The 19379-nt window shown below is 34.2% G+C and overlaps 1 protein-coding gene across 16 annotated transcripts in view; it reads left to right on the top strand.

The window, feature by feature from the left end:
• Window positions 1-19379, top strand: part of NFIB (nuclear factor I B) — a 293450-nt gene that overhangs the window by 232872 nt on the left and 41199 nt on the right. For 7 of the 16 annotated variants that reach the window (XM_056805360.1, XM_007499573.3, XM_007499576.2 and 4 more), the window contains exons 7-9: window positions 9750-9884; window positions 14298-14476; window positions 18821-18986. In XM_056805360.1, the coding sequence (XP_056661338.1) occupies window positions 9750-9884; window positions 14298-14476; window positions 18821-18986 (480 nt within the window). The remainder of the gene's footprint in view (window positions 1-9749; window positions 9885-14297; window positions 14477-18820; window positions 18987-19379) is intronic. The other 9 variants (XM_056805362.1, XM_001365886.5, XM_056805365.1 and 6 more) reach the window with 4 other exon arrangements.

A 19379-nucleotide genomic window follows, 5' to 3' on the forward strand; every position in this document is an offset into this window, starting at 1 on the left:
GTTCTAAAAAGTATGTTAATATGAAAGGACTCTCATTGGATCATTGGAACAGCAGAAGTGTTTGTGTGCTGGGAGGCACCATATGTTTAGGCTTGTACCTGAGGAATGCACATTTCTCACAGATGCATATGCCTTGTCCTCAGCTATTCTGGTACAACAAATGATTGATAGAGATTGAGTTATTGTAACAGAACCTTGTTATGGGATCAGTGTCTCCTACTTTGAAAATAAATGACTCAGCCAGCCTGAAACATTTATTTTCCCTAAATGACTAGGGATGTAGCAATAGGAGACCATTATCCTGTGACAATATTCTGTTTCATTGACATTATCTCTTAAATGTAATGGGTCCATTACTAAATAGAGGTTTTGTAGAGGTTTTGTTGCTGATCAATTTCACATGATTTCCAAAACCATTAGGATAATAAATATGCCATCACAGTAATTTCTTTGACAGCATATTCTTTTTTCTTTCATTTACATTTGTAAGAGGAAAAATATAGATTTAAGTTGAGCTCAAACATGACAATTTATACCTTACCTTGGCTATTTTTATCCAGGAAAAGAAACTGCATGTAATATACATAACCATATTTTTATTGAGCTACTGAACTGATGACCTTCAGTTTTTCTTTATTTTTCCTCTACCACACTAACCACATGAAATCATAATTGTTCTCAAACAATTTCTTTCAACCTCAATATAATGCTTTTATTTGATAACAGTTACAAAGCCTTTCCCACTTTCCTGGAAATCCACTAAATAACACATCAGTTAAATCACCCCCCAATCTACCCTTAGAACAGAAAAGAATACCATTAGTAATAAAAGAAACCTTGAGTTGGCTAGGAGTATAAATGTTTCTATATGTATGGCTTTTCCCCAAATGTTCTCCTTGAAAAACTCATCTATAATCTTGTTAAATTAGAACCCTTCCAGTATCTTTCTGACTTTTACAGTTAAGGTTACAGTATTGATTTTATTTTATAGTCCAAGGCTCTTGAATCCTTTGCACTAATAAGCCACCATAGCCAGCAGATTTTCCCTGGAGGCATGTTGAATCTCAGTAATTTACCTATGCCAATATTTAATAAGTGACTACAATATACTACAAATTCAGCATCATTGCTTGGTTCCTCTCCCCACCCCCACCCCCACCCCCAAATTAGGATTTCTGACAGTACTCAAGACACTTTATCATTGTCAATCTGCTGAAATGAAATCACTTAATGGACAAAGGCATCTTGAAGTGTTTTTAAAAAGGGTATTCATGTATTCAGTATTCATTCTTTTAGCACTGTTCTTCACTCTTCAAAGGATTTTTACTTCTCAGTTAAGGTGTTATTGTGAGCTTCAAAGGGCTTTGGACTTTATCTTTGTTCTGTGTAGGTGTAGCCTAGAGACCTTTTTTTATATAGAAGGATATGATAAATGGAGACTTGTACTAACATGCTACACTGCTTGAGTTTGGCTAACTATTGAAAACATATACACCAAAAAAATCTGATTTAAACTACTGCTTTACTAGTTTTGATTGATGAAAAAATAGCAATGTACTTAAAAGTCAAGATAAAAAATCAATATCCTTAAAGCCAGAATTTATCCCTTCCCTCAAAAATAGTACTATATTTTGTTTTATAGATAAGAATTGATTTATCGGGAAAGAATATTGGAGTGAATGCCTGCAAAATGTTAAATTATCTACAGGGTGCAACTTCTTATTTTCCAAAAATTAGGGTAAATTAAATATAAATTTATAGGGAAAATACTTTTAAAATATGACAGCTAATTATTTTTAATCATTTCAGATTATCTTCAAATGACTTTCAAGGGATTAGGTCCATATGTCCTTCCATAACATTCAAAGATTTGGTGTTAACTTGGAGGGAGCAAAGTACTTATTCATATCATTTCCTTTCCGTCAGAGAATCAAAGGATATTAGAACTACTGAGCTGGAAGAGACCCTAGTGAAATCTTTCCTTGCTCTAAAATTAAAAAAAAATTAAAATTAAAAAAAAATTAAAACCTTCGCTTTGAATCAACCAAATTGTAGAAATTATATTTTAACTGGAATTATTGATAACAAATCTAAGTGGCCACAAAATGTTGAAAGGCATAGAGTGAGGCCTAAGTGTTGGATAGACATTTTTAATAGGATTTTAGAAGGGCATGGAAAAAATACAGGCTGAAAAAGCATAGATGGACTTTAATAAATACTATTGAAAATATTATCCACATTAATGAGATATAAAATCCATTGAAGTATTAGAGAGGTATTTTTAAGTAGTTTCATTTAAATTCTTGAGTTCTTAAAACTCCACTATTTAATATTTATTCAACAAACATTTATTAAGCAACTACTTTGTACAAGATATGGTGGTGTGATTGTACTCCATACCTGTAATTCCTGCTAGTGGGAAAGGTGAGGCTTGAGGATCTCTTGAGCATGGCAGCTCTGAGCTGTAAACCAATTGGATGCCTTCACTAAGTCTTGCATTAATGTGGTGAGCCCCTTGGATCAAGGGTCTACCAGGTTGCCTGAACGGGAGTGAAATGGTCCAGACTGAGACCAGAACTGATCAAAACTCTTGGATCAGTCTTGCATCATTTGTTATCAGTCAACAATGAGATTGGGCCCATGAGTGGCTGTGAGAAAGGGAGATCAATCTAAAATGAAACAAAACAAAAACAAAGTACCAGTTCAAGCATCTTATAGTCTAATATGGGTGGGGAGATGGGGATCTGGATCTGGTAGACTGTGACTAGGCAAAAAGGAAGTCAGCATGTTTTGGGAAGTTGGTTGTGTTCACTTTATGTTGGACAGAATCAATGAAAGCTTTATAGAAGAGCTAAAATTTGAGCAATGTAGGATATTAATAGTTAGAATCAGGGAAGAGCTATTATATGGAAAAATGAGAGCAAAGACATGGGAGGAGGATGTGTGGGGGGTGGCATTGGCCAGTTTGGTTGGCCAAAGCCTATCTGTGGGAGAGAGACTATTCATTAAGGACAGCCATGTAGTTTGAAGATAGATTTTGGAGAAACCCTTATCATGTGAAGCTAATCATAGTGCAGTAGGCAATGGGAAATCCTTAAAGATGTCTGAGCAATGGAAGAATGGGATCAGGACTGTGCATTTGGAATATTAACCTGGGTCCTCTTTAAAATTCATTCAAGGAGGATGGAAATAGAGATGATGGGAGAGATTAGTAATATGCCTTTTTAAGAGCCTTTATGACAAGTACACAGAACAGAGAAGGGCAGACTTAGAAGAGTAAAATAATTTATAAAACAAATACTTTGGAAGAGGAATATGGTAGTGACTACTGCTGATGAAACAATTATCTCTCCTTTTCTCCATCACACAATGGCCTCTTGTATAATAGTAATAGCTATAGATATATGATCTGTGACATGTCTAAATCCTGTCCTATATTTACTATTTATATTCTGTACCTACTTAGATTCCTTTAAAAAATCATTCATTTTCTATGTAAAAAAATATTTTCTGGCCCAGATATCTTAGATGAACTAAAGTCCTTTCTATCAGCAAAATCCTTTATGATCAATGAGAATCCTAAAAGGAAGCTATTTTTTTCCTGAAAGGAGGACAGAGAAACACCAGAAGATGTTGTGTGAGAGCTGAACAATAGTCTATTAAAATGTTCAAGATACAACAATAATTGGAATTTTTATAGGATCTTAAGGATCACAATGTATGTTATATGTATTATTTCATTTAATTTTCATAACAACCTTTTAAGGTAAGTGTTACAGGAGTAATTCAACCAACTAATAAGCCCTTATTAATCATCTAATAGTGTCAGTAATAATAAATATCATTATAAGCAAATAATATTTATATTATAAAATTCTGTATTGTTCACATTTTATAGTTGGGGAAACTGAGGCTAAGAAAAGGTAACTGACTTGTTCAAGGCCACAGTTAGTAAATGTATGGGATGAAATTTGGACCTAAGACTACCTGACTTCAATCTTAGGACTCTTTATGCAATGTTAGGTTGCCTCTTATGCAACATGAATATGCCTCACATCTAAGATTTTTTAAAAAATAAATAACAAAAATAAATAAATATGCACAATGTTAAGGAAATAAAAAGATATCAGAATTCTTTTACATTCATAAAGAAGTAGGAATATAGCAATCCAAATGAGAGGAATAAAAAATATGGATTAATAAATATCATAACTACAATCTGATTAGATCCAGTCTATTGGATTATTAGGAGTAGTTGCTTCCATCCATGTAAATGTCCCTTTTCTGGGTGTTCACGTTCAAACTCTTCACACCAGAGGTGCAGTGTTAACTGGAGTTTCCCTACTGTTTTCTTCACACCTCAAGTTCTTTCCTGCTACCAAAAAAACAGGAGACTGGCAAATGCTTAGCAGCTGTGATAATGTAAGAAAAAAAGTAAGAGATTTTTAACAATGCTTGAGAAGAATTATTTTAGATGTCAAACCCTTGGTAAATGGAAGAATCTGTTTTTAGCACAAGAAAATAAATGGACCATTTTTCAACTAAGTTTTTGAGAACTTAATAACTGATGATGTACATACATGATATCCAATTAGAACTCTTTAAAAATCCATCTGTCTTATAAAAATGAATAGCCAGTTCCTTAAAGATTTAAAAGAAAAATTGAATTGGATTATAAAAAATGATGCTTGAGGTCATGGTTACTTAAATTGAAATGTATTTTTAAGCACAGTAATCAAACAGGTAACATTTTAATTGAGCCTGTTGCTTTGGCATTCTTAAAATAGCTTCCAGAAATCTAAGAAATTCCTGTGTTATTACACAATTGATTGCAGTAGTTGAAAGCTCTGTCATAAAAGCGAACAAGATTCAAATAGGTATATCTATCCCCAAAGATATAGAAATGTATTAAAAATCTAAAAATAGATATACCAATACATTCATTTTCTAGTAGAGGGAAAGTGCCTTCTGTGGAGATTATAGGTCCTATTTTAAACGTGAAGCATATCAGAAAAGCTCCCATATTGCTGGGCTGCCTATGAAAATAGAACAGGTGTCCCGGACAGGCAGGTGTTAAGGTGGATGTTTGAACTTGCCCTAGATCACTAGTTGACTCCAGTGAAGTTCTCCTAACAGGTGGCTAGCTGATTGGCATGCCATGTGACATTTATCCAGGGAGCTTCTTGGATGACAGGCTGCCACAGACAGAGGAAGAGGGTCTTTGCTTTGATGAGGAAATTGCCCAAACTCATGTCTCATTAGTGTTTCCTAAGGTTCTTTGGAAGTGAACAACAGTTTAATTAAGGGCTGACGTAAACACATTTCTGCACACTTTCCCTGCAGCATTTTATCACATTAGAATTGATCAAAATTGTTGCCTTGGGCTGACTTGAACAGATATACATCTGGAGCGCCATTTGTGCAAGCTGCCGCTGAGTAGACTACATAGGCTGGGTTTCACAGTGCCTCTTTTCACATTCTGCCTCCCTTTGTAGAAGAGTTTGCCTTATTGGGAAAGGAATCAATCTATTTACTTAAACCTTTCTCCCCGCTTTGATATGATACTTTAAAGTATATGATATACCATGACTTGAGCTACACATGGTACACAAGGAATGAGAATATGACAGGGGTTTAAGTGGAAATAAGGAGCTATGATGGTAACTCCACAGTTTTTGAAAGAAACACTTTAATGAATGCTTTGAACAAAATGGATTAGTTAAAGCTCGATATGTCAGAAACCTAGGTAAAATGTGCCTCGTATGTTAACTCTTTGTGTATCTTACTTATTGAAACAAGATTCTAAGCTGCATGTCAGCTTTACCCTGTGGTTTTTAAAAGCAAGAGCTGATCACCTAATTAGAAATCCGCAACAAACAACATCACTTGCTAGTTTTTGTCACCTTCTCTTGTCTTTGGAGTAGACCTTCTTGTTTTATCCATTGTCTCTTTTTGACAGCAAAATGTGTTCTGTTACTCTGCCTTTGATTCCTTCTTATCTACTGATTTCTCTTACTTCTCTTGCTTCCACCCTGTCTTCAGATTATTTAAATTTACCTTTCATTCTTTCCCTTGGGGCCAGTCTTCTCCCAACCTGCAATTAGTTAAACATTCCATAGACTTTGGAAATCATCCTATGAAGCAGACTATTGGTCAAAATTTATTGAGGGTATGCTATATAAAGAATATATATAGACAAACAGAAACCTACTCTGTCCTTAACTTGCATGAATTGAGAGAGAGCCAGTCTAAATACTCATAGAAACAACTGAAAAATGTACAAAGCTATATACCAATAAATAATACTTTATGTGGTACAAACTGAGTATATAAAGAAGTGTTCAGTCAGGTCAAGAAGCTTTTAAATGACTTTTTTTTTTTTTGCACCAGGCACTGTGCTAAGCTAAGTCAAATGTAGGGGGTTATCTGTCTTTGCAGACTTCCAACAAGGGGTAAGTCTGCAGATAAATTTTCAGTGGGTGTTGAGATAGCCATGTTGGGAAGGTTAGAGGCTGTTCTAGTCAGTAGGGATGGCATGTACAAATTAATGGAGGTAGAATAGTTTGGAAAATTATAAGCAATTTATCGTGACTAGAGTGTACAAAAATGATGGTAAATGATCTTTAATAACAAAGATTTTATTCAATAGATAATATAGAATCTCTCTTTTTAATGGAGAAGTGATAGTTACAATGATGTTCCAAAAGGCCATTCTAGAAACAATGTAGAATAGATAGAATAAGATGACTTGGAGGCCAGAGGTATGGAAAAAGGTAGTTGTAGCAATCCAGATATAAGATGAAAAAGACTTAGAAAAGATTGCTTACTGAAGAGAAGGAAAAGAAAAAGAAGAGGGAGCTATCTTAGAGACATTGCCATATTCTATTTGTCTTTCACTGGTACATACTTAATTTCCAAATCAAAATTAAATTTCTCGTTCTGATTTCATATCCCTACAACAATTTCTTTGTGTCTCTCTCATTGCCTGCCTTTCTGTCATGGAAAAAAATCAGACAAATCTTTCCTTGGTTCCTAGAATTCTTTCCTTAATATGTGATTTTACATTTTTTCCTGTTTTGTCCCCAATGCTTGAATGAAAATATAGTTTGAAAAGCAGGATTCTGCTTACCAAAAAAAGGACAACAAATAACCCTTTCTTTTATATACTAAGCACATGTTTCTCATACTTGTATCCTGAGCATATGATTTCTTTGAAAATAGAGCATGTTAGACACTTAGTAACATAAAAGAAAATTATAATAAAAGTTACAATTTTTTACTATTACAATATAATAGCAAGAAGTCCCCTCCGTCCTTTAACTTGTCATTCGAAGATGTCTCAAATCTAAACCTCACTTTATCTTGTTTCACTTCACAAAGCTGTATCTTTACAAGATAATAAAACATAATTAAACTTAACAATATGATTACTTATTTTCTTCTAAAGTGAGTCCTGTTTAATAAAGACCTCAGTCAAACTCACATGCTCTTAATGAAGCCTGCAAAATGTTTTTACTAATCAAGAAAGGGAGACCCTTTGTGATCTTCATAACTCGAGCAAATAGTTTTTGTTCAGTCTTTCTTGTTTTCTGCATCTATAATTCCTTGGTGTATTTAGAACATGAAGGGACCATTAAATCAGTACATGCAAGAGAGAGAACAGAAAGAATAAATGAAGCCATCCTAATTACTTCATAAAGCTAATTATATAATTTTAGCAAAGAAAATGCCTAGGTAGCATCTCCAAAACTGCATAATCACCTGTGTAACATGAACTTTTGTATGAACACCTATGGTTTGTACATCCCCTCAACCCCCCTTTAAAGGAACTCGTTATTGTGGATTCAGCTGGTTGTAATGAAAGTCTTGAAATAATGAGCACCAGTGGCACTTGCCTTGATTTGGTTGAACTTCATCTCCAAAGATCACATTACCAGGTGCATTCATCCTAGGTAGGAAAGACCATTTGTGTTGAATTGTTTTGAAATGATTTGCAGTTATGCTTTTATAATTTATATGGTAGACTTCTTAGAAGCAGATTGGCCATATGTTAATTTTGTTTGAAGCCTCATACTTGAACTCAAACAAAGTCAATGTTTTAGAGGAGCAATAGAAAGCCACCAGCATGCATTTCTGAAAGTCCATTTCAAATTAGGTATTCAAGTAGGGGTTAATTGAAATTCTGATTATGTCACCTATAAAAATAAGCCAGTTGGGATAGATGCTTTAAAATGTCTAATCTTGTAAAGTTTAAAAATTCTATGTTCTTTTTTTAATGTATCAATATATGTGACACATTCAATCAGATTAAAAGTATGCATATTTTAAATATTCTTATTATGTATTAGTCACACTTGCATTTTTAGCATTATTTAAGATCTATTACTTGCAGTTAACCCTACTGTTAAAATTTATTTCTACAACTTAAATACTTTTCTTTATTTTAAAGGCATCCTAATGACAATGTTTTAATTGGCCATTTCCTTCTCTTTTTAAATGTATTTCCTATTTCTGGAGGCATATGGAATTAGTACTGTGATTCCTTGTTTCAAAAATGTACTGTTTCTGACCAATTTAGCAACTGATAATCAAATTAAATATCTTTTTTTTAAACATTATATCTGACTGACTTTGAACTATTAGATGATACAGTAGCAGAATGACAAAATGCTGAAAGCTAATATCTGACTGACTTTGAACTATTAGATGATACAGTAGCAGAATGACAAAATGCTGAAAGCTAATATTTAGTTTATTTTAACTCCCTTTTATTAGGATGAAAGTTATTTTCTTAATAGATATAAAGAAATGGAACTTCAGAACTCTGAAACCATTGCTTCCTTTAAAAATTATTATTTAGATGATGTTAAAGCATTTTCATAATAAAATGAGTAGTACAGATTTCATCAATACCAGAAAACTTTCCTTACTGATGTCTTTTAATAATGATTGTAGCTATCAACTTTAAAAAATATAAAAAAATGTGATAGTGGCATCAGTGCCATTTTTAGTATCAGGAAAATGTGAATCTTGACTCAGACACTTCATATGACTTGACCTTTTTTTGTTTCTTTCAACCTCAGGTTTCATCTATAAAATAGGCAAAATAATAGCACCTACCTCACAGAGTTGTGAAAATCAAATCAAATAATAAATGGGATATCTACCCTTTGCAAACCTTGAAGTGCTGCATAAATGTTAGCTATTGTTGCTGTCATATAAGATGTTAGACAAATGGCATACTTGACAGTTTAAGATACTGATTAATTCTCTCTTTTCCAACCTGAAAGATCCTTTAGGACATCTGTACTCTGTTTGCCACTATTTAATAAACAGTGTGGTCTGGGGCCTAGAAAACAAAGACTCCTTGAAACCATTTAAATTTAAATTAGTGGGGAATGTCTGGGCAAGGCTTTATTTGAGCCACAGAGAATCAATAAACAAGAGTTCTGTGTCTTACCCAGAAGGCCACTGTGTCACTATTTTTTTTCAACGTTTCTGAAAAAAAAAACTTCCAAAAGCACATTTAGTGAAATCTTATGTTATCTTCAACGAGAAGCAAAAACTGCCAGACTAGATCTTACATGAACTTTAAAGTTGCAGGACAGCCACAAAAAAGAATATAGGCGCACCTCTTTTCAAAAGATCATGGATATAAGAAGAGTAGACTATTAGACAAGAATATCCTCTGGCACATTCACTTCTGGGCCGCAGCCTAACATTGCCAAAAACATTTTTCACCCTTGCAGATATGTCTTCTCCTACTACTATGAAGAAGCCTGAAAAGCCATTGTTTAGCCCTACATCTCCGCAGGACTCTTCACCCAGATTGAGCACTTTTCCTCAGCACCACCATCCCGGAATCGCAGGAGTTGCACACAGTGGTGAGGAGTTGCCTAGAGGTTTCTTGTTTCTTTAGCTTCTGGCCCAAGTCCACAGTAATGGAGCACAAGATGCTGTGCTCTATAACTCTACTAATGGGCCCTAATCCCATATATTTTATTGAAGGAAAGAGAAGGGTGATCGAGGAGGTTGTTGAGTTTGAAATATTTTCAAAGGCATTAAGTCACATAAACAGTATTTCTCTGAGTGAAATTTGTTGTTCATTTATCAAGATTTATCTGAGAGCAAAACAGTGTAACTTGGAGGATCCTATGCTCAGAACCTAAAAATGAAAAATTTTTTTCTTCTTGAGTGTTTTATCACTCACTGCTTCTTTTAACAATGAATTATTCTGCTGTGCTTCATAATTAATTATTATTAGATGGTGATGTTTACAAAATCATATTTATATGATGATTTAAGGTTTACAAATTAAAGTGGAAAAACACCAGTATATCTTCTTTGCCAAATCATCAGATTATTGCCAATTACTTTCTCAAAAATATGAAAATAAACATGAGTCATTATGAGTGTGGCAAAATGATTGTGTATGTGTGTGTATGACCTTGTTCACAGGATATTAGGATTTAGATTTGGAAAAGACTTTAGAGGTCATTTTACAGATGAGGAAACTGAGGACTAGAAGGGAAATGACTTTCTCAGAGTCATGGAATTAGAAAGTCACACAGCTAGGATCCAATGCACATTGTTTATAAACTCTAATACTTAGATGTGAATACAGTAATAAGCCTGGTATAAATTTTCATATTTTATCATATATATACTATTATTTGTATGATAGTTATTTTTAATACCAGTAGAATCTATTTTAGACCTTTATATAAAGAAAATCCAAGTCTAGGAATGAAATGTAACTATATTTTCCCAAAGACTATTCTAAATTTGGAGAGTCTTATCACCAAGTTGATTATGGTGATTTTTGTTTATTTTGCCATGGTAACTTTCAAGGATTAGAGTGGGTTGCATTCTGAGTTGGTAGAAGAACTTCACCTTTTTGGAATTAGAGATCCTTTGAAATGGTGGAATTTACAAAAACAAAGTACTTTACAAATATCCACATGCAACATTTCGCTTGTGGTATATATAAATCTGTCTTGATTGATGTCAAATTGTCTTCTACTTCTTCCTCAGTTAAAAAAAAAAGAGGGCTTAAGCTGCCTACAACAAAGGAAATTATAGTTAGGAGAAATATGTACCAGATAGAAAATTTTCTTTACACACACATTCTTCAGGCAGTGCTAATCCCGATTGATTTGCAATGATCAATCAATAATATCAATAAAAATTTAACTTATAGGTAAAGAGAAAGTATAATTGCAATGCTCTGAGCTAGGACATATTTAAGGTTTATCATTGTCATGCTTTGATTCTAAAATTACTTTCCTAAGGGTAGTTATTTTCAAAGGCAAAGATAGATTTGTGTGTGTTTATATCACACACACACACACACACACATACTAATATTCAATTCCTATCACAAGTAATGATAGCAATCATTCATATAGTATTTTAAGGTTTGCAAAGGACTTTACAAATATCATCTCATTTTATCATCACAGTAACCCCAAGAGATAGGTATTATCATTATTATTATTATCCCCATTTTACAGATGAGGAAAACAAGGCAAGTAGAAGTTAAAATTACTTGCCTAGGGCCACATAGCTAGTTCATTGTATGAAAGTGAATTTGAATTCAGGACTTCTTGACTCTTAAGTCCAATTCTCCATTTGTTGTACCACCAACAAATTATTTCTTTGTCTCAGATCACCCTCTAACAAAACTTCTAAGCCATCCGCATATTACTAGACAGCCTTTATAAAATGCTACAAGAACAAAAATTCAACCTTTGTGTTTAGTTGGTCTTTAGATGACAAATAATGCGCCCATTATCATCAGTTACTTACTAGAACCTCATCCAGCTTGATGAGACCTTCTAGAGACTACACAGAACCTTTTGAAACCCAGGATGAACTGTTGCTATTGAGATGAAAAAAACATTTTCACTTTTTTTTATATTACTGTATGTTATCCCTTTAAGAGAACTTGAATGAATACTATGGAAGAAAGCAATAACAAATGTACTTACTTTTGATTTGACATGTTGTCTGGAAAATGACCTTAGACTGGACCAACTTGAACATAGTTGAGGAGAAAAAGGAGAGACTCACACCATAGTTGCCCCCCTAAATCTGACCATATGTCTGCCTATTGTTAGCCACAGAGGGGAGCTGTTAAGAGAATATGGTTGCTTAATAAAAGCACATCACCACAGTTGGAAAAACAATTCAAAACCCATGTACTGCTGTGGTTACCTTAATGCCAGTTTTGTAATTTTGGACAACATAATTAAATACTTAAGAATATTGATTATCACTGATAGTAAGAGTTGATTTAGCAACATTAATCATAAGTTATGACATGCACACATTATATGATCACTTTGCTTAAAATTTTAAAAAGATGATGTGAATGAGGTAGAATAAAGAAAATTGTATTTGGACTAACAGAATCTGAGTTTAAATCCAAATTCTGCTACATATGACCCAAGTGCTTTTGAACAAGTCAGGTCAACTTTCTAGGCCTTAATTTGCTCACCTGTAAAATGGACAGGTTAAAGTTAATTATCTGAAAGATGCCCTTCAACTCCAAACCACATTATTCCCTCCAGGAGGTAATAAACCTTATTATCTTATATTTTATTAAAGGTCTTGTTCTTTGTTTATCACACATTATATAGCAAGTGTTGAAGATGAGATTAAAACCTAAAATTTTATTTCAAGTCTGATGTTCTTTTCAACTTCTTCTTTTTTGTCTTTGCCCAACCCTTGTATCACCACCAAAATTAGGGGGAAGGGTGGAATCTCATTTGTTTAATTTGATTTTGAAAGCTACTCCTAAATCTGATCAACTCGTAGATTATAAAGAAAGGAACTTTATAATTGAGTTTATTCCTGTTTTTCCTTGCTCTATGTGTTCTTGTATGTTATGAAAAATTTTCCTTTTGGTGGTAATGAATACTATATTTAAAAGGTAAATCTTGATAAATTTTTATAAAGTTTTTGTTAAATCACGCTGCATATCTTTTAATTGAAGAACATAGGAAAACTATATATTCTATTGCTAGGCAACTTGGCTCAGGATTAGTGCAAAGCCTTTTAAATGTAAAATTTGGCATCCTGGAAAAATGATAAGCAAAAAGAAGTTATTTAATGTATTGTTAATGAGATTTTGCTTCTATTGCTATTACCCCTTTACTGTAGAGATATTTATGTTATAGTAAGATGCCTGTATCTATTTTTTAAGTTACTAGACAATTAGGTGAATAAGTCTCAGATAATGCCTGTGTTAAAAATAGCACTAAAGTTATGAAGTATCCATATAAACATGCCTCATTATATAAAGTTTATGTAATACTTTCAGTGTAATAAGCATTATAAATGGGGCAAGTTAACATGGCTTTGAAAGCTCTAAGGTAACATTTCATGTTGTCTCTGCTTAGTATTGCATTAGCAATGAGATCTTTGCCTTTATGGGTCTGCAAAAAGAGAATGTAGAAGGGAGGGAATAAAAAGAGTGCAGAGAAAATATGTAAAGAAGAGATCCCTTTTGTTTTGAAAGAAATATTTTCATTTGGAGGAAGGTTTTCCCAGGCCCTGAGGTTGAACATTCATTAGCATTTACACAATGGTCAACTAATTATTCTTGACATTATTGCTTCTTAATTATTGGCTCCCCCTTCCCACATCCATAGGCAGGTACAGGATTACATAGTAAGAAAAAATTCACTACACTTACTTACAGTGAGATTTGTTTCCATTCTGAACCTTAGTAAAAAATTTGTGAATCCTTTTTTCATTAAAATGTTTTCAATTGATCAAAACTCTTGAGACCAAAGGCAAGTATCTGCTCTGCTGGGAAGTAATTGCTTTGTTTAAAGAAACATAACCCTTAAGAAATGAAAACTTTTTCAATAGTTATGGATCTGTAAAAACAGAATTTTTAGTTTGGGGAGAGAGGAGAACGAGTGGGGGAACTAGAGAGAGGCAGAGAGCTAGAAAGGCAGCGAGAGACAGGCATACAGAAACAGACACAGAGACAAAGACATGTAGAAAACGAGACAGAGATTGAGAGAGACAGACCCCCAGAGAGAATGACACAGAGAGTTGTGAGACAGTGAGAATAGGAAGAGGAGAAAGAAAAGGAAATAGAGGAGAAACAGACTCACCAAGATGAGACAAAAAGAAAACTGAGTGGCAGATATTTTAAGATCTTTAGTTTGTCTTTTTAAAAAAGCATCATTCTGCTGCATGTTTTCTGACTTCATACTTAAGTACAGGAACTAAAGAGTTTAGAAAGGTAAAGCGTAATCAATTTTTTCTTTTGTTTTCTTCAGTCATCTCAACCAGAACGTCACCGTCACCATTGCCATTCCCAGCACAAGCTATCCTTCCTCCGGCCCCATCAAGCTACTTTTCTCATCCAACAATCAGATACCCTCCTCACCTGAATCCTCAGGATACTCTGAAGAATTATGTACCTTCTTATGACCCATCTAGTCCACAGACAAGCCAGGTAAAGAGAATGGGGGGTGCAGGGAAATATCATGAGAACAGCAGATTAAAATGGAACAGATATGATTAGTATGCTCCCTTTTCTGTATCTTATGATGCTCATGTTTAGGGGAATGGACTAATTGGTGTCATGGCATTAACTTTTGAACTCTCAATTCAGAAAGGTTCTCAGTGATTTATTAAACTTTTGTTTTGAATCTTAAGAGAAAGCTAGTAAGAGGATTTCCTAAGAAGTGAAAATTTGTTATCAATTTATTTAATTTCTCTTATTTTCACTGATGAGAAAATCTGCATAGGGACCACATTAGCCAAAAAAAAATAAAAATAAAAAAGCTTAGAGTAGTTCACAGCTTTGAAATACTTGGTATGTGACACAGTGTCAGGGAATAGCAAGGGATGTATTAAAATAAACATACAAAAAGATCAGAATTGTATTTATAGATAAGCTATTAGGAATTAAAATAAGCTTTAGTGATATAAACATTTTCCATGTTTGAGGGATACTTAAAATTCTTTGCACAGATATAACTGAACTTAAGAGTAGGTGACATAGCTACATATTTATTTTTTTTGTAAATATTTGATAGTAACTTTAGGGATTCACTACAGGTATAATGATTCAGATATATTTCTGCCCTACCATAAGGCAGTGTGGTTCTCAGGTTCTCAGTGGCAAAGTCATGAGTTAGGGATTTGAATAAGAAAGTTTTGTTTTGTTTTATTTTGTAATCAGATGGGCATATAACAATACCATATGATCTCTTCTGTAGGGCAGACTTTCAGCCCAAACTGTCTGTTAATAATGGTAATATTTCTCATGTGAGTGTAATGTAATTTGTATAATATGGTCTGGTAGCTCATTTTCCCACCCTGCTTCAAAGTTTCCTGTCAACTCTATGGCACAATGAACTGGGGAGATTTAGGAGTGTTTGTGTTAACACTGTTGTTCAAATTATTACAAAAGGTTTAAATATAAGCTTTTTGATAAAAAATACTATATTTGAAGGGAAATTAGTTTACAATAAGCACAAGAAATAAGGAGCAATACCAGTTTTTCATTTAACAAAAAAGCTCAGAGAAAACTGTAAGTTATATTTTGAATGCCAACAAATGACTTTTGGGCTATTTAAAAAAGTCACTGTGATTATTGGACCCTATAAATTAACATTCTGGACTAGGTGCATAGTTTTTGAAATTTAAATTTGCAGATAAATTTTTAGTTGAAATTTTCAAGTGAAAAATGTCAAATAACATCATTTTATTTGATATGCTATTGATGCTCATTAAGAAAAACCATGAGATTGTGTTATATCAGTTTAGGACTACAATTTGCCGTCAAAGCATGGATTTAAAAGTATTTCAGTTCCACAGAGCCTTTGCTGAGACTCAGCTGGGAACAGTGCACACAGGGCCTGATTTTAATTTGTGTAAAATTTCCATGAATAACAAAGTCTAATTAAGACATCCATTAAAAGTCCTTAATGTTAATTCAGTGTGGAAAATCTTAGAGTTCCATTGGATTTTTAAAAAAAAAAACTGATGTCTTAATTAGGCACTATTAAGGGAAAAATTATGCAAATTGAAATCAGGCCCTTAGTGTTATGCATTTCTTTAATTATTCAGTGCTTGTTTTACTTACATTTCAATTTTTTTATATGTTAAGAGGGCAGATTAGGCGATAATCTGCCTATATTGTTCCCTGCTTTTCTTCCCATTTTCAAGGTAAAGATCTATCTAGCTTCTGAGAGAAGTGTCTTACTCTCTTGTCTCAGGTTTTTTTTTTTTTTAATGCTTTCTCAGGGTTTTAATACTGTATAATGGAACCAATGCACTGAGCAGGATAATCCCTTCAAAATGCTGTGTCAACTCTCTCCTGAGAGGAGTCAACTCTTTTTAGCAGCAACAATGAGAAGGTTCATCTTTTAGCATCCTTAGAAGATAAAAGTTCTATGGTAGAGATTGAGCCTTTTAAACTAGCAGAAAACAGACCGATATTTCTCATTTCTGTGGACCCTAAAATATGAAATATCACTGCCTGTGTTGGCTCAGATTTATTTCTTTTGTCACTTTTTGTAAACTTTAAATTAGGTAAATGTGTGTCACTGAACTTGGAACGTTGATTCAGTTCCAGTGGGGAAAGCTTTGCAGTATGGAGCACTGTACTGCCATAGTCTGTCGCAGCATTTCCTTCACATTATTGTCATTTTCCAGGTAGGTGTTATTGAACACAAGGGTCTGGGACTTTGATCACTGCACACAGAACAACTCTGCTCATGGAACCTGACACCAGGGATAAAAATAACATATTTCTGGCTTGTGGTTGTCATTTTTAAGGGGAAAATATAAAGCAACTCACTGTCATGTTCAATTACTAGAAAAAGTTGGACAGGTAGTGATGGGCCAATGACTAAACTACTTTTTGCTTTTTGAAAGGGAACATGAATTTTGCCCCATGAATTTATAGCAAACTACAAATACCTATTAGAAATATTTTATCTAAATTTCTTTCCTGCTTATCCTTAAAACACATTTCTTGGATTTGTAGAAAGAATCTTCTGATATTAGTCCAATTTTTACCTTGGAAATCAAAAGAATTGCTACTTGGTTAACTTTCCCTCAAAAAGTAGAATCAGAAGAATGGCTACTCAGTTAGCATTTTCCAAAAATAACTTTAATCAAAAGAATGGCGGCTACTCAGCATTTACCTGCAATAACTGGTTTCTCCCCAACATGCTTCAGTAATATACTAATTTAGACTGTTAAGACAAGCAACTGAGATGCCATGTATTCCCCATAGCAATTTTGAGATTAATCACATTACTACTATACTGATTATAGTGAGATGATTTTGCTATTCAATAGAATATTTTAAGTAAAATTAGTTTAAAGATATAACTCTCCCATATATTTCCACAGGAGAAAACAGTGGGCAATTTTCCTGACGTAATGTTTAGTACTCTGAATTAGGTGTGATGAAGTGTCAGGATATTAAAATACTTCATTTTCAAGGCAAAAAATGATGCAATAGCTGAGGGGTCTAACTTAAGACTCAGTTATGACTAAAAGCCAAAATATTTGAACATGATTAGATTCTCATCTTTTTTTCAGGCATAAAATATCTATATTTGCTTATGCTTGTAGGTAGCTAGATGGGTCTACTAATGCAGATTGCCTCTTTCTTTTGATAATTCTGAATTAGAAAGGCTAAGTAATTTTGGAAAATAAAATCCTACAAAATTGTTAGGGATTTAATGCAGTAGAGAATTCTATCTTGGGTCTGAACAAAAATAGCATTCTCTATCCAGAAAAACATGTTCTGGTATTACAGTATATCAGTGTGTCCCTTAGGATTTTGCCTCCTCACACGGAAACTATTTTTGTACCCAGGGGCTAAAGTATGCATAATAATATCTATTTTATCACAGCACAGGGGATTTACTTGGGTAATTCCCACAAATGTTAATGAATGTTTTGTGTAAATATCCACACACATCAATATAAGGACAAACCAAATAATATATAATATAGTTGATTGTCCTCTCTTTTTACAACACTTTTTAGTTTCAGTCTTTAAAGCTTTGTTTGTAGATTGTAGGCCAGACCCGTTACCGTATCTTAGCATCATTTTTGTAGATCAGGCATTTTGATTTCTTTTATTAAAAAAAAAAAGTCTATGATGGAAGTACTGCGCCTCATTCTCTTTTCTTATCTTAGGAGCTCCCAATAACACCACCATTGTGTCTTAGAAGTTGTCCGTTATTTGTGTGGATGAATGTGTTGTGTTATGTGACAAAAGGAGCATGAGGAGAAAGATATGGAAATTGTGTTCTTTGGAGTGGAGTCTTGGTATCAAGGAGCTATTCTCTTATCACTTAGAAGTGCAATTAGCATCTGAGTCTGAAAAGCACTTGGTGCAAATTTCATCCAAAAGGACCAGTGCAAACTCATTCTGATGAGGCCAGGGCTCAGAGTTGAGAGAGTTCTGGGTTCCAGTTCTACTTCTGAAGCTGACTTCCATTTTTGTCCTTGGGCAAGTTATTTCCCCTCCCTTTGAGTTTTCTGGCCTCTTAAAAGAGAGTAATGCTGTTCTCCTGCCTCTCCGGGGTGTTGTAAAGATTAATTAATGAACACAAAGTGCTTTGAAGATGAAAACCTTCTCTTAAGTGCTGCTGCTTCCTATTACTACTAACCACTTATTAGAGGTTCTGATTCTTAACTTGAGCAAGGGCCCATAGGGCTGTTCCACGCCGTGGGCAGGGTCCATGAAGGAAGAGTGTGCTAAATGGACTTATGAACTAGACGGGCTGGATTGTTTCATGCGGCGTGTTCTGTTTTTGTTTTGTAGCCCAACAGCAGTGGTCAAGTAGTAGGGAAAGTGCCCGGCCATTTCACTCCAGTTTTGGCACCCTCTCCCCATCACAGTGCAGTGCGACCTGTGACCCTGACCATGACAGATACTAAACCCATCACTACATCCACTGAAGGTGAGGCAGCTTCACCTACAGCAACCAGTAAGTATTTCTGTAGGAAATGAGAAATGTCCATCGAAGAAGGTTCAATTGGATTTCCGATCCAAGGTGGAAAACAAGACAATTTTTTTCCAGTTACCTGATCAGATGGAGGTTTCTCATTTGTGGAACTAACAGGCTTGTGATCTGGCCATCCGTGCTCTCCCTTATCAAATTTTAGGCAGTGCCTCATGTCATGTGAATCATCCTTGTGACATCTCAACCTGTTTTGAACAGGGAGAAGCATTTTTATTTGAGAAAGTATCTATCAAAAAAAATAACAAAACATGCCTGTTGGTTCAAGGTGAACATGGAACTAGCACTGAGTATCACAACTCAGCCTAAAAGGGTTTTTGATCACCCCAAGACGTTAGATCATTGCTACTCAGTGAGCTT

The sequence above is a fragment of the Monodelphis domestica genome, chromosome 7 (assembly GCF_027887165.1).
Source record: "Monodelphis domestica isolate mMonDom1 chromosome 7, mMonDom1.pri, whole genome shotgun sequence".
In the NCBI taxonomy this organism is placed as follows: domain Eukaryota; kingdom Metazoa; phylum Chordata; class Mammalia; order Didelphimorphia; family Didelphidae; genus Monodelphis; species Monodelphis domestica.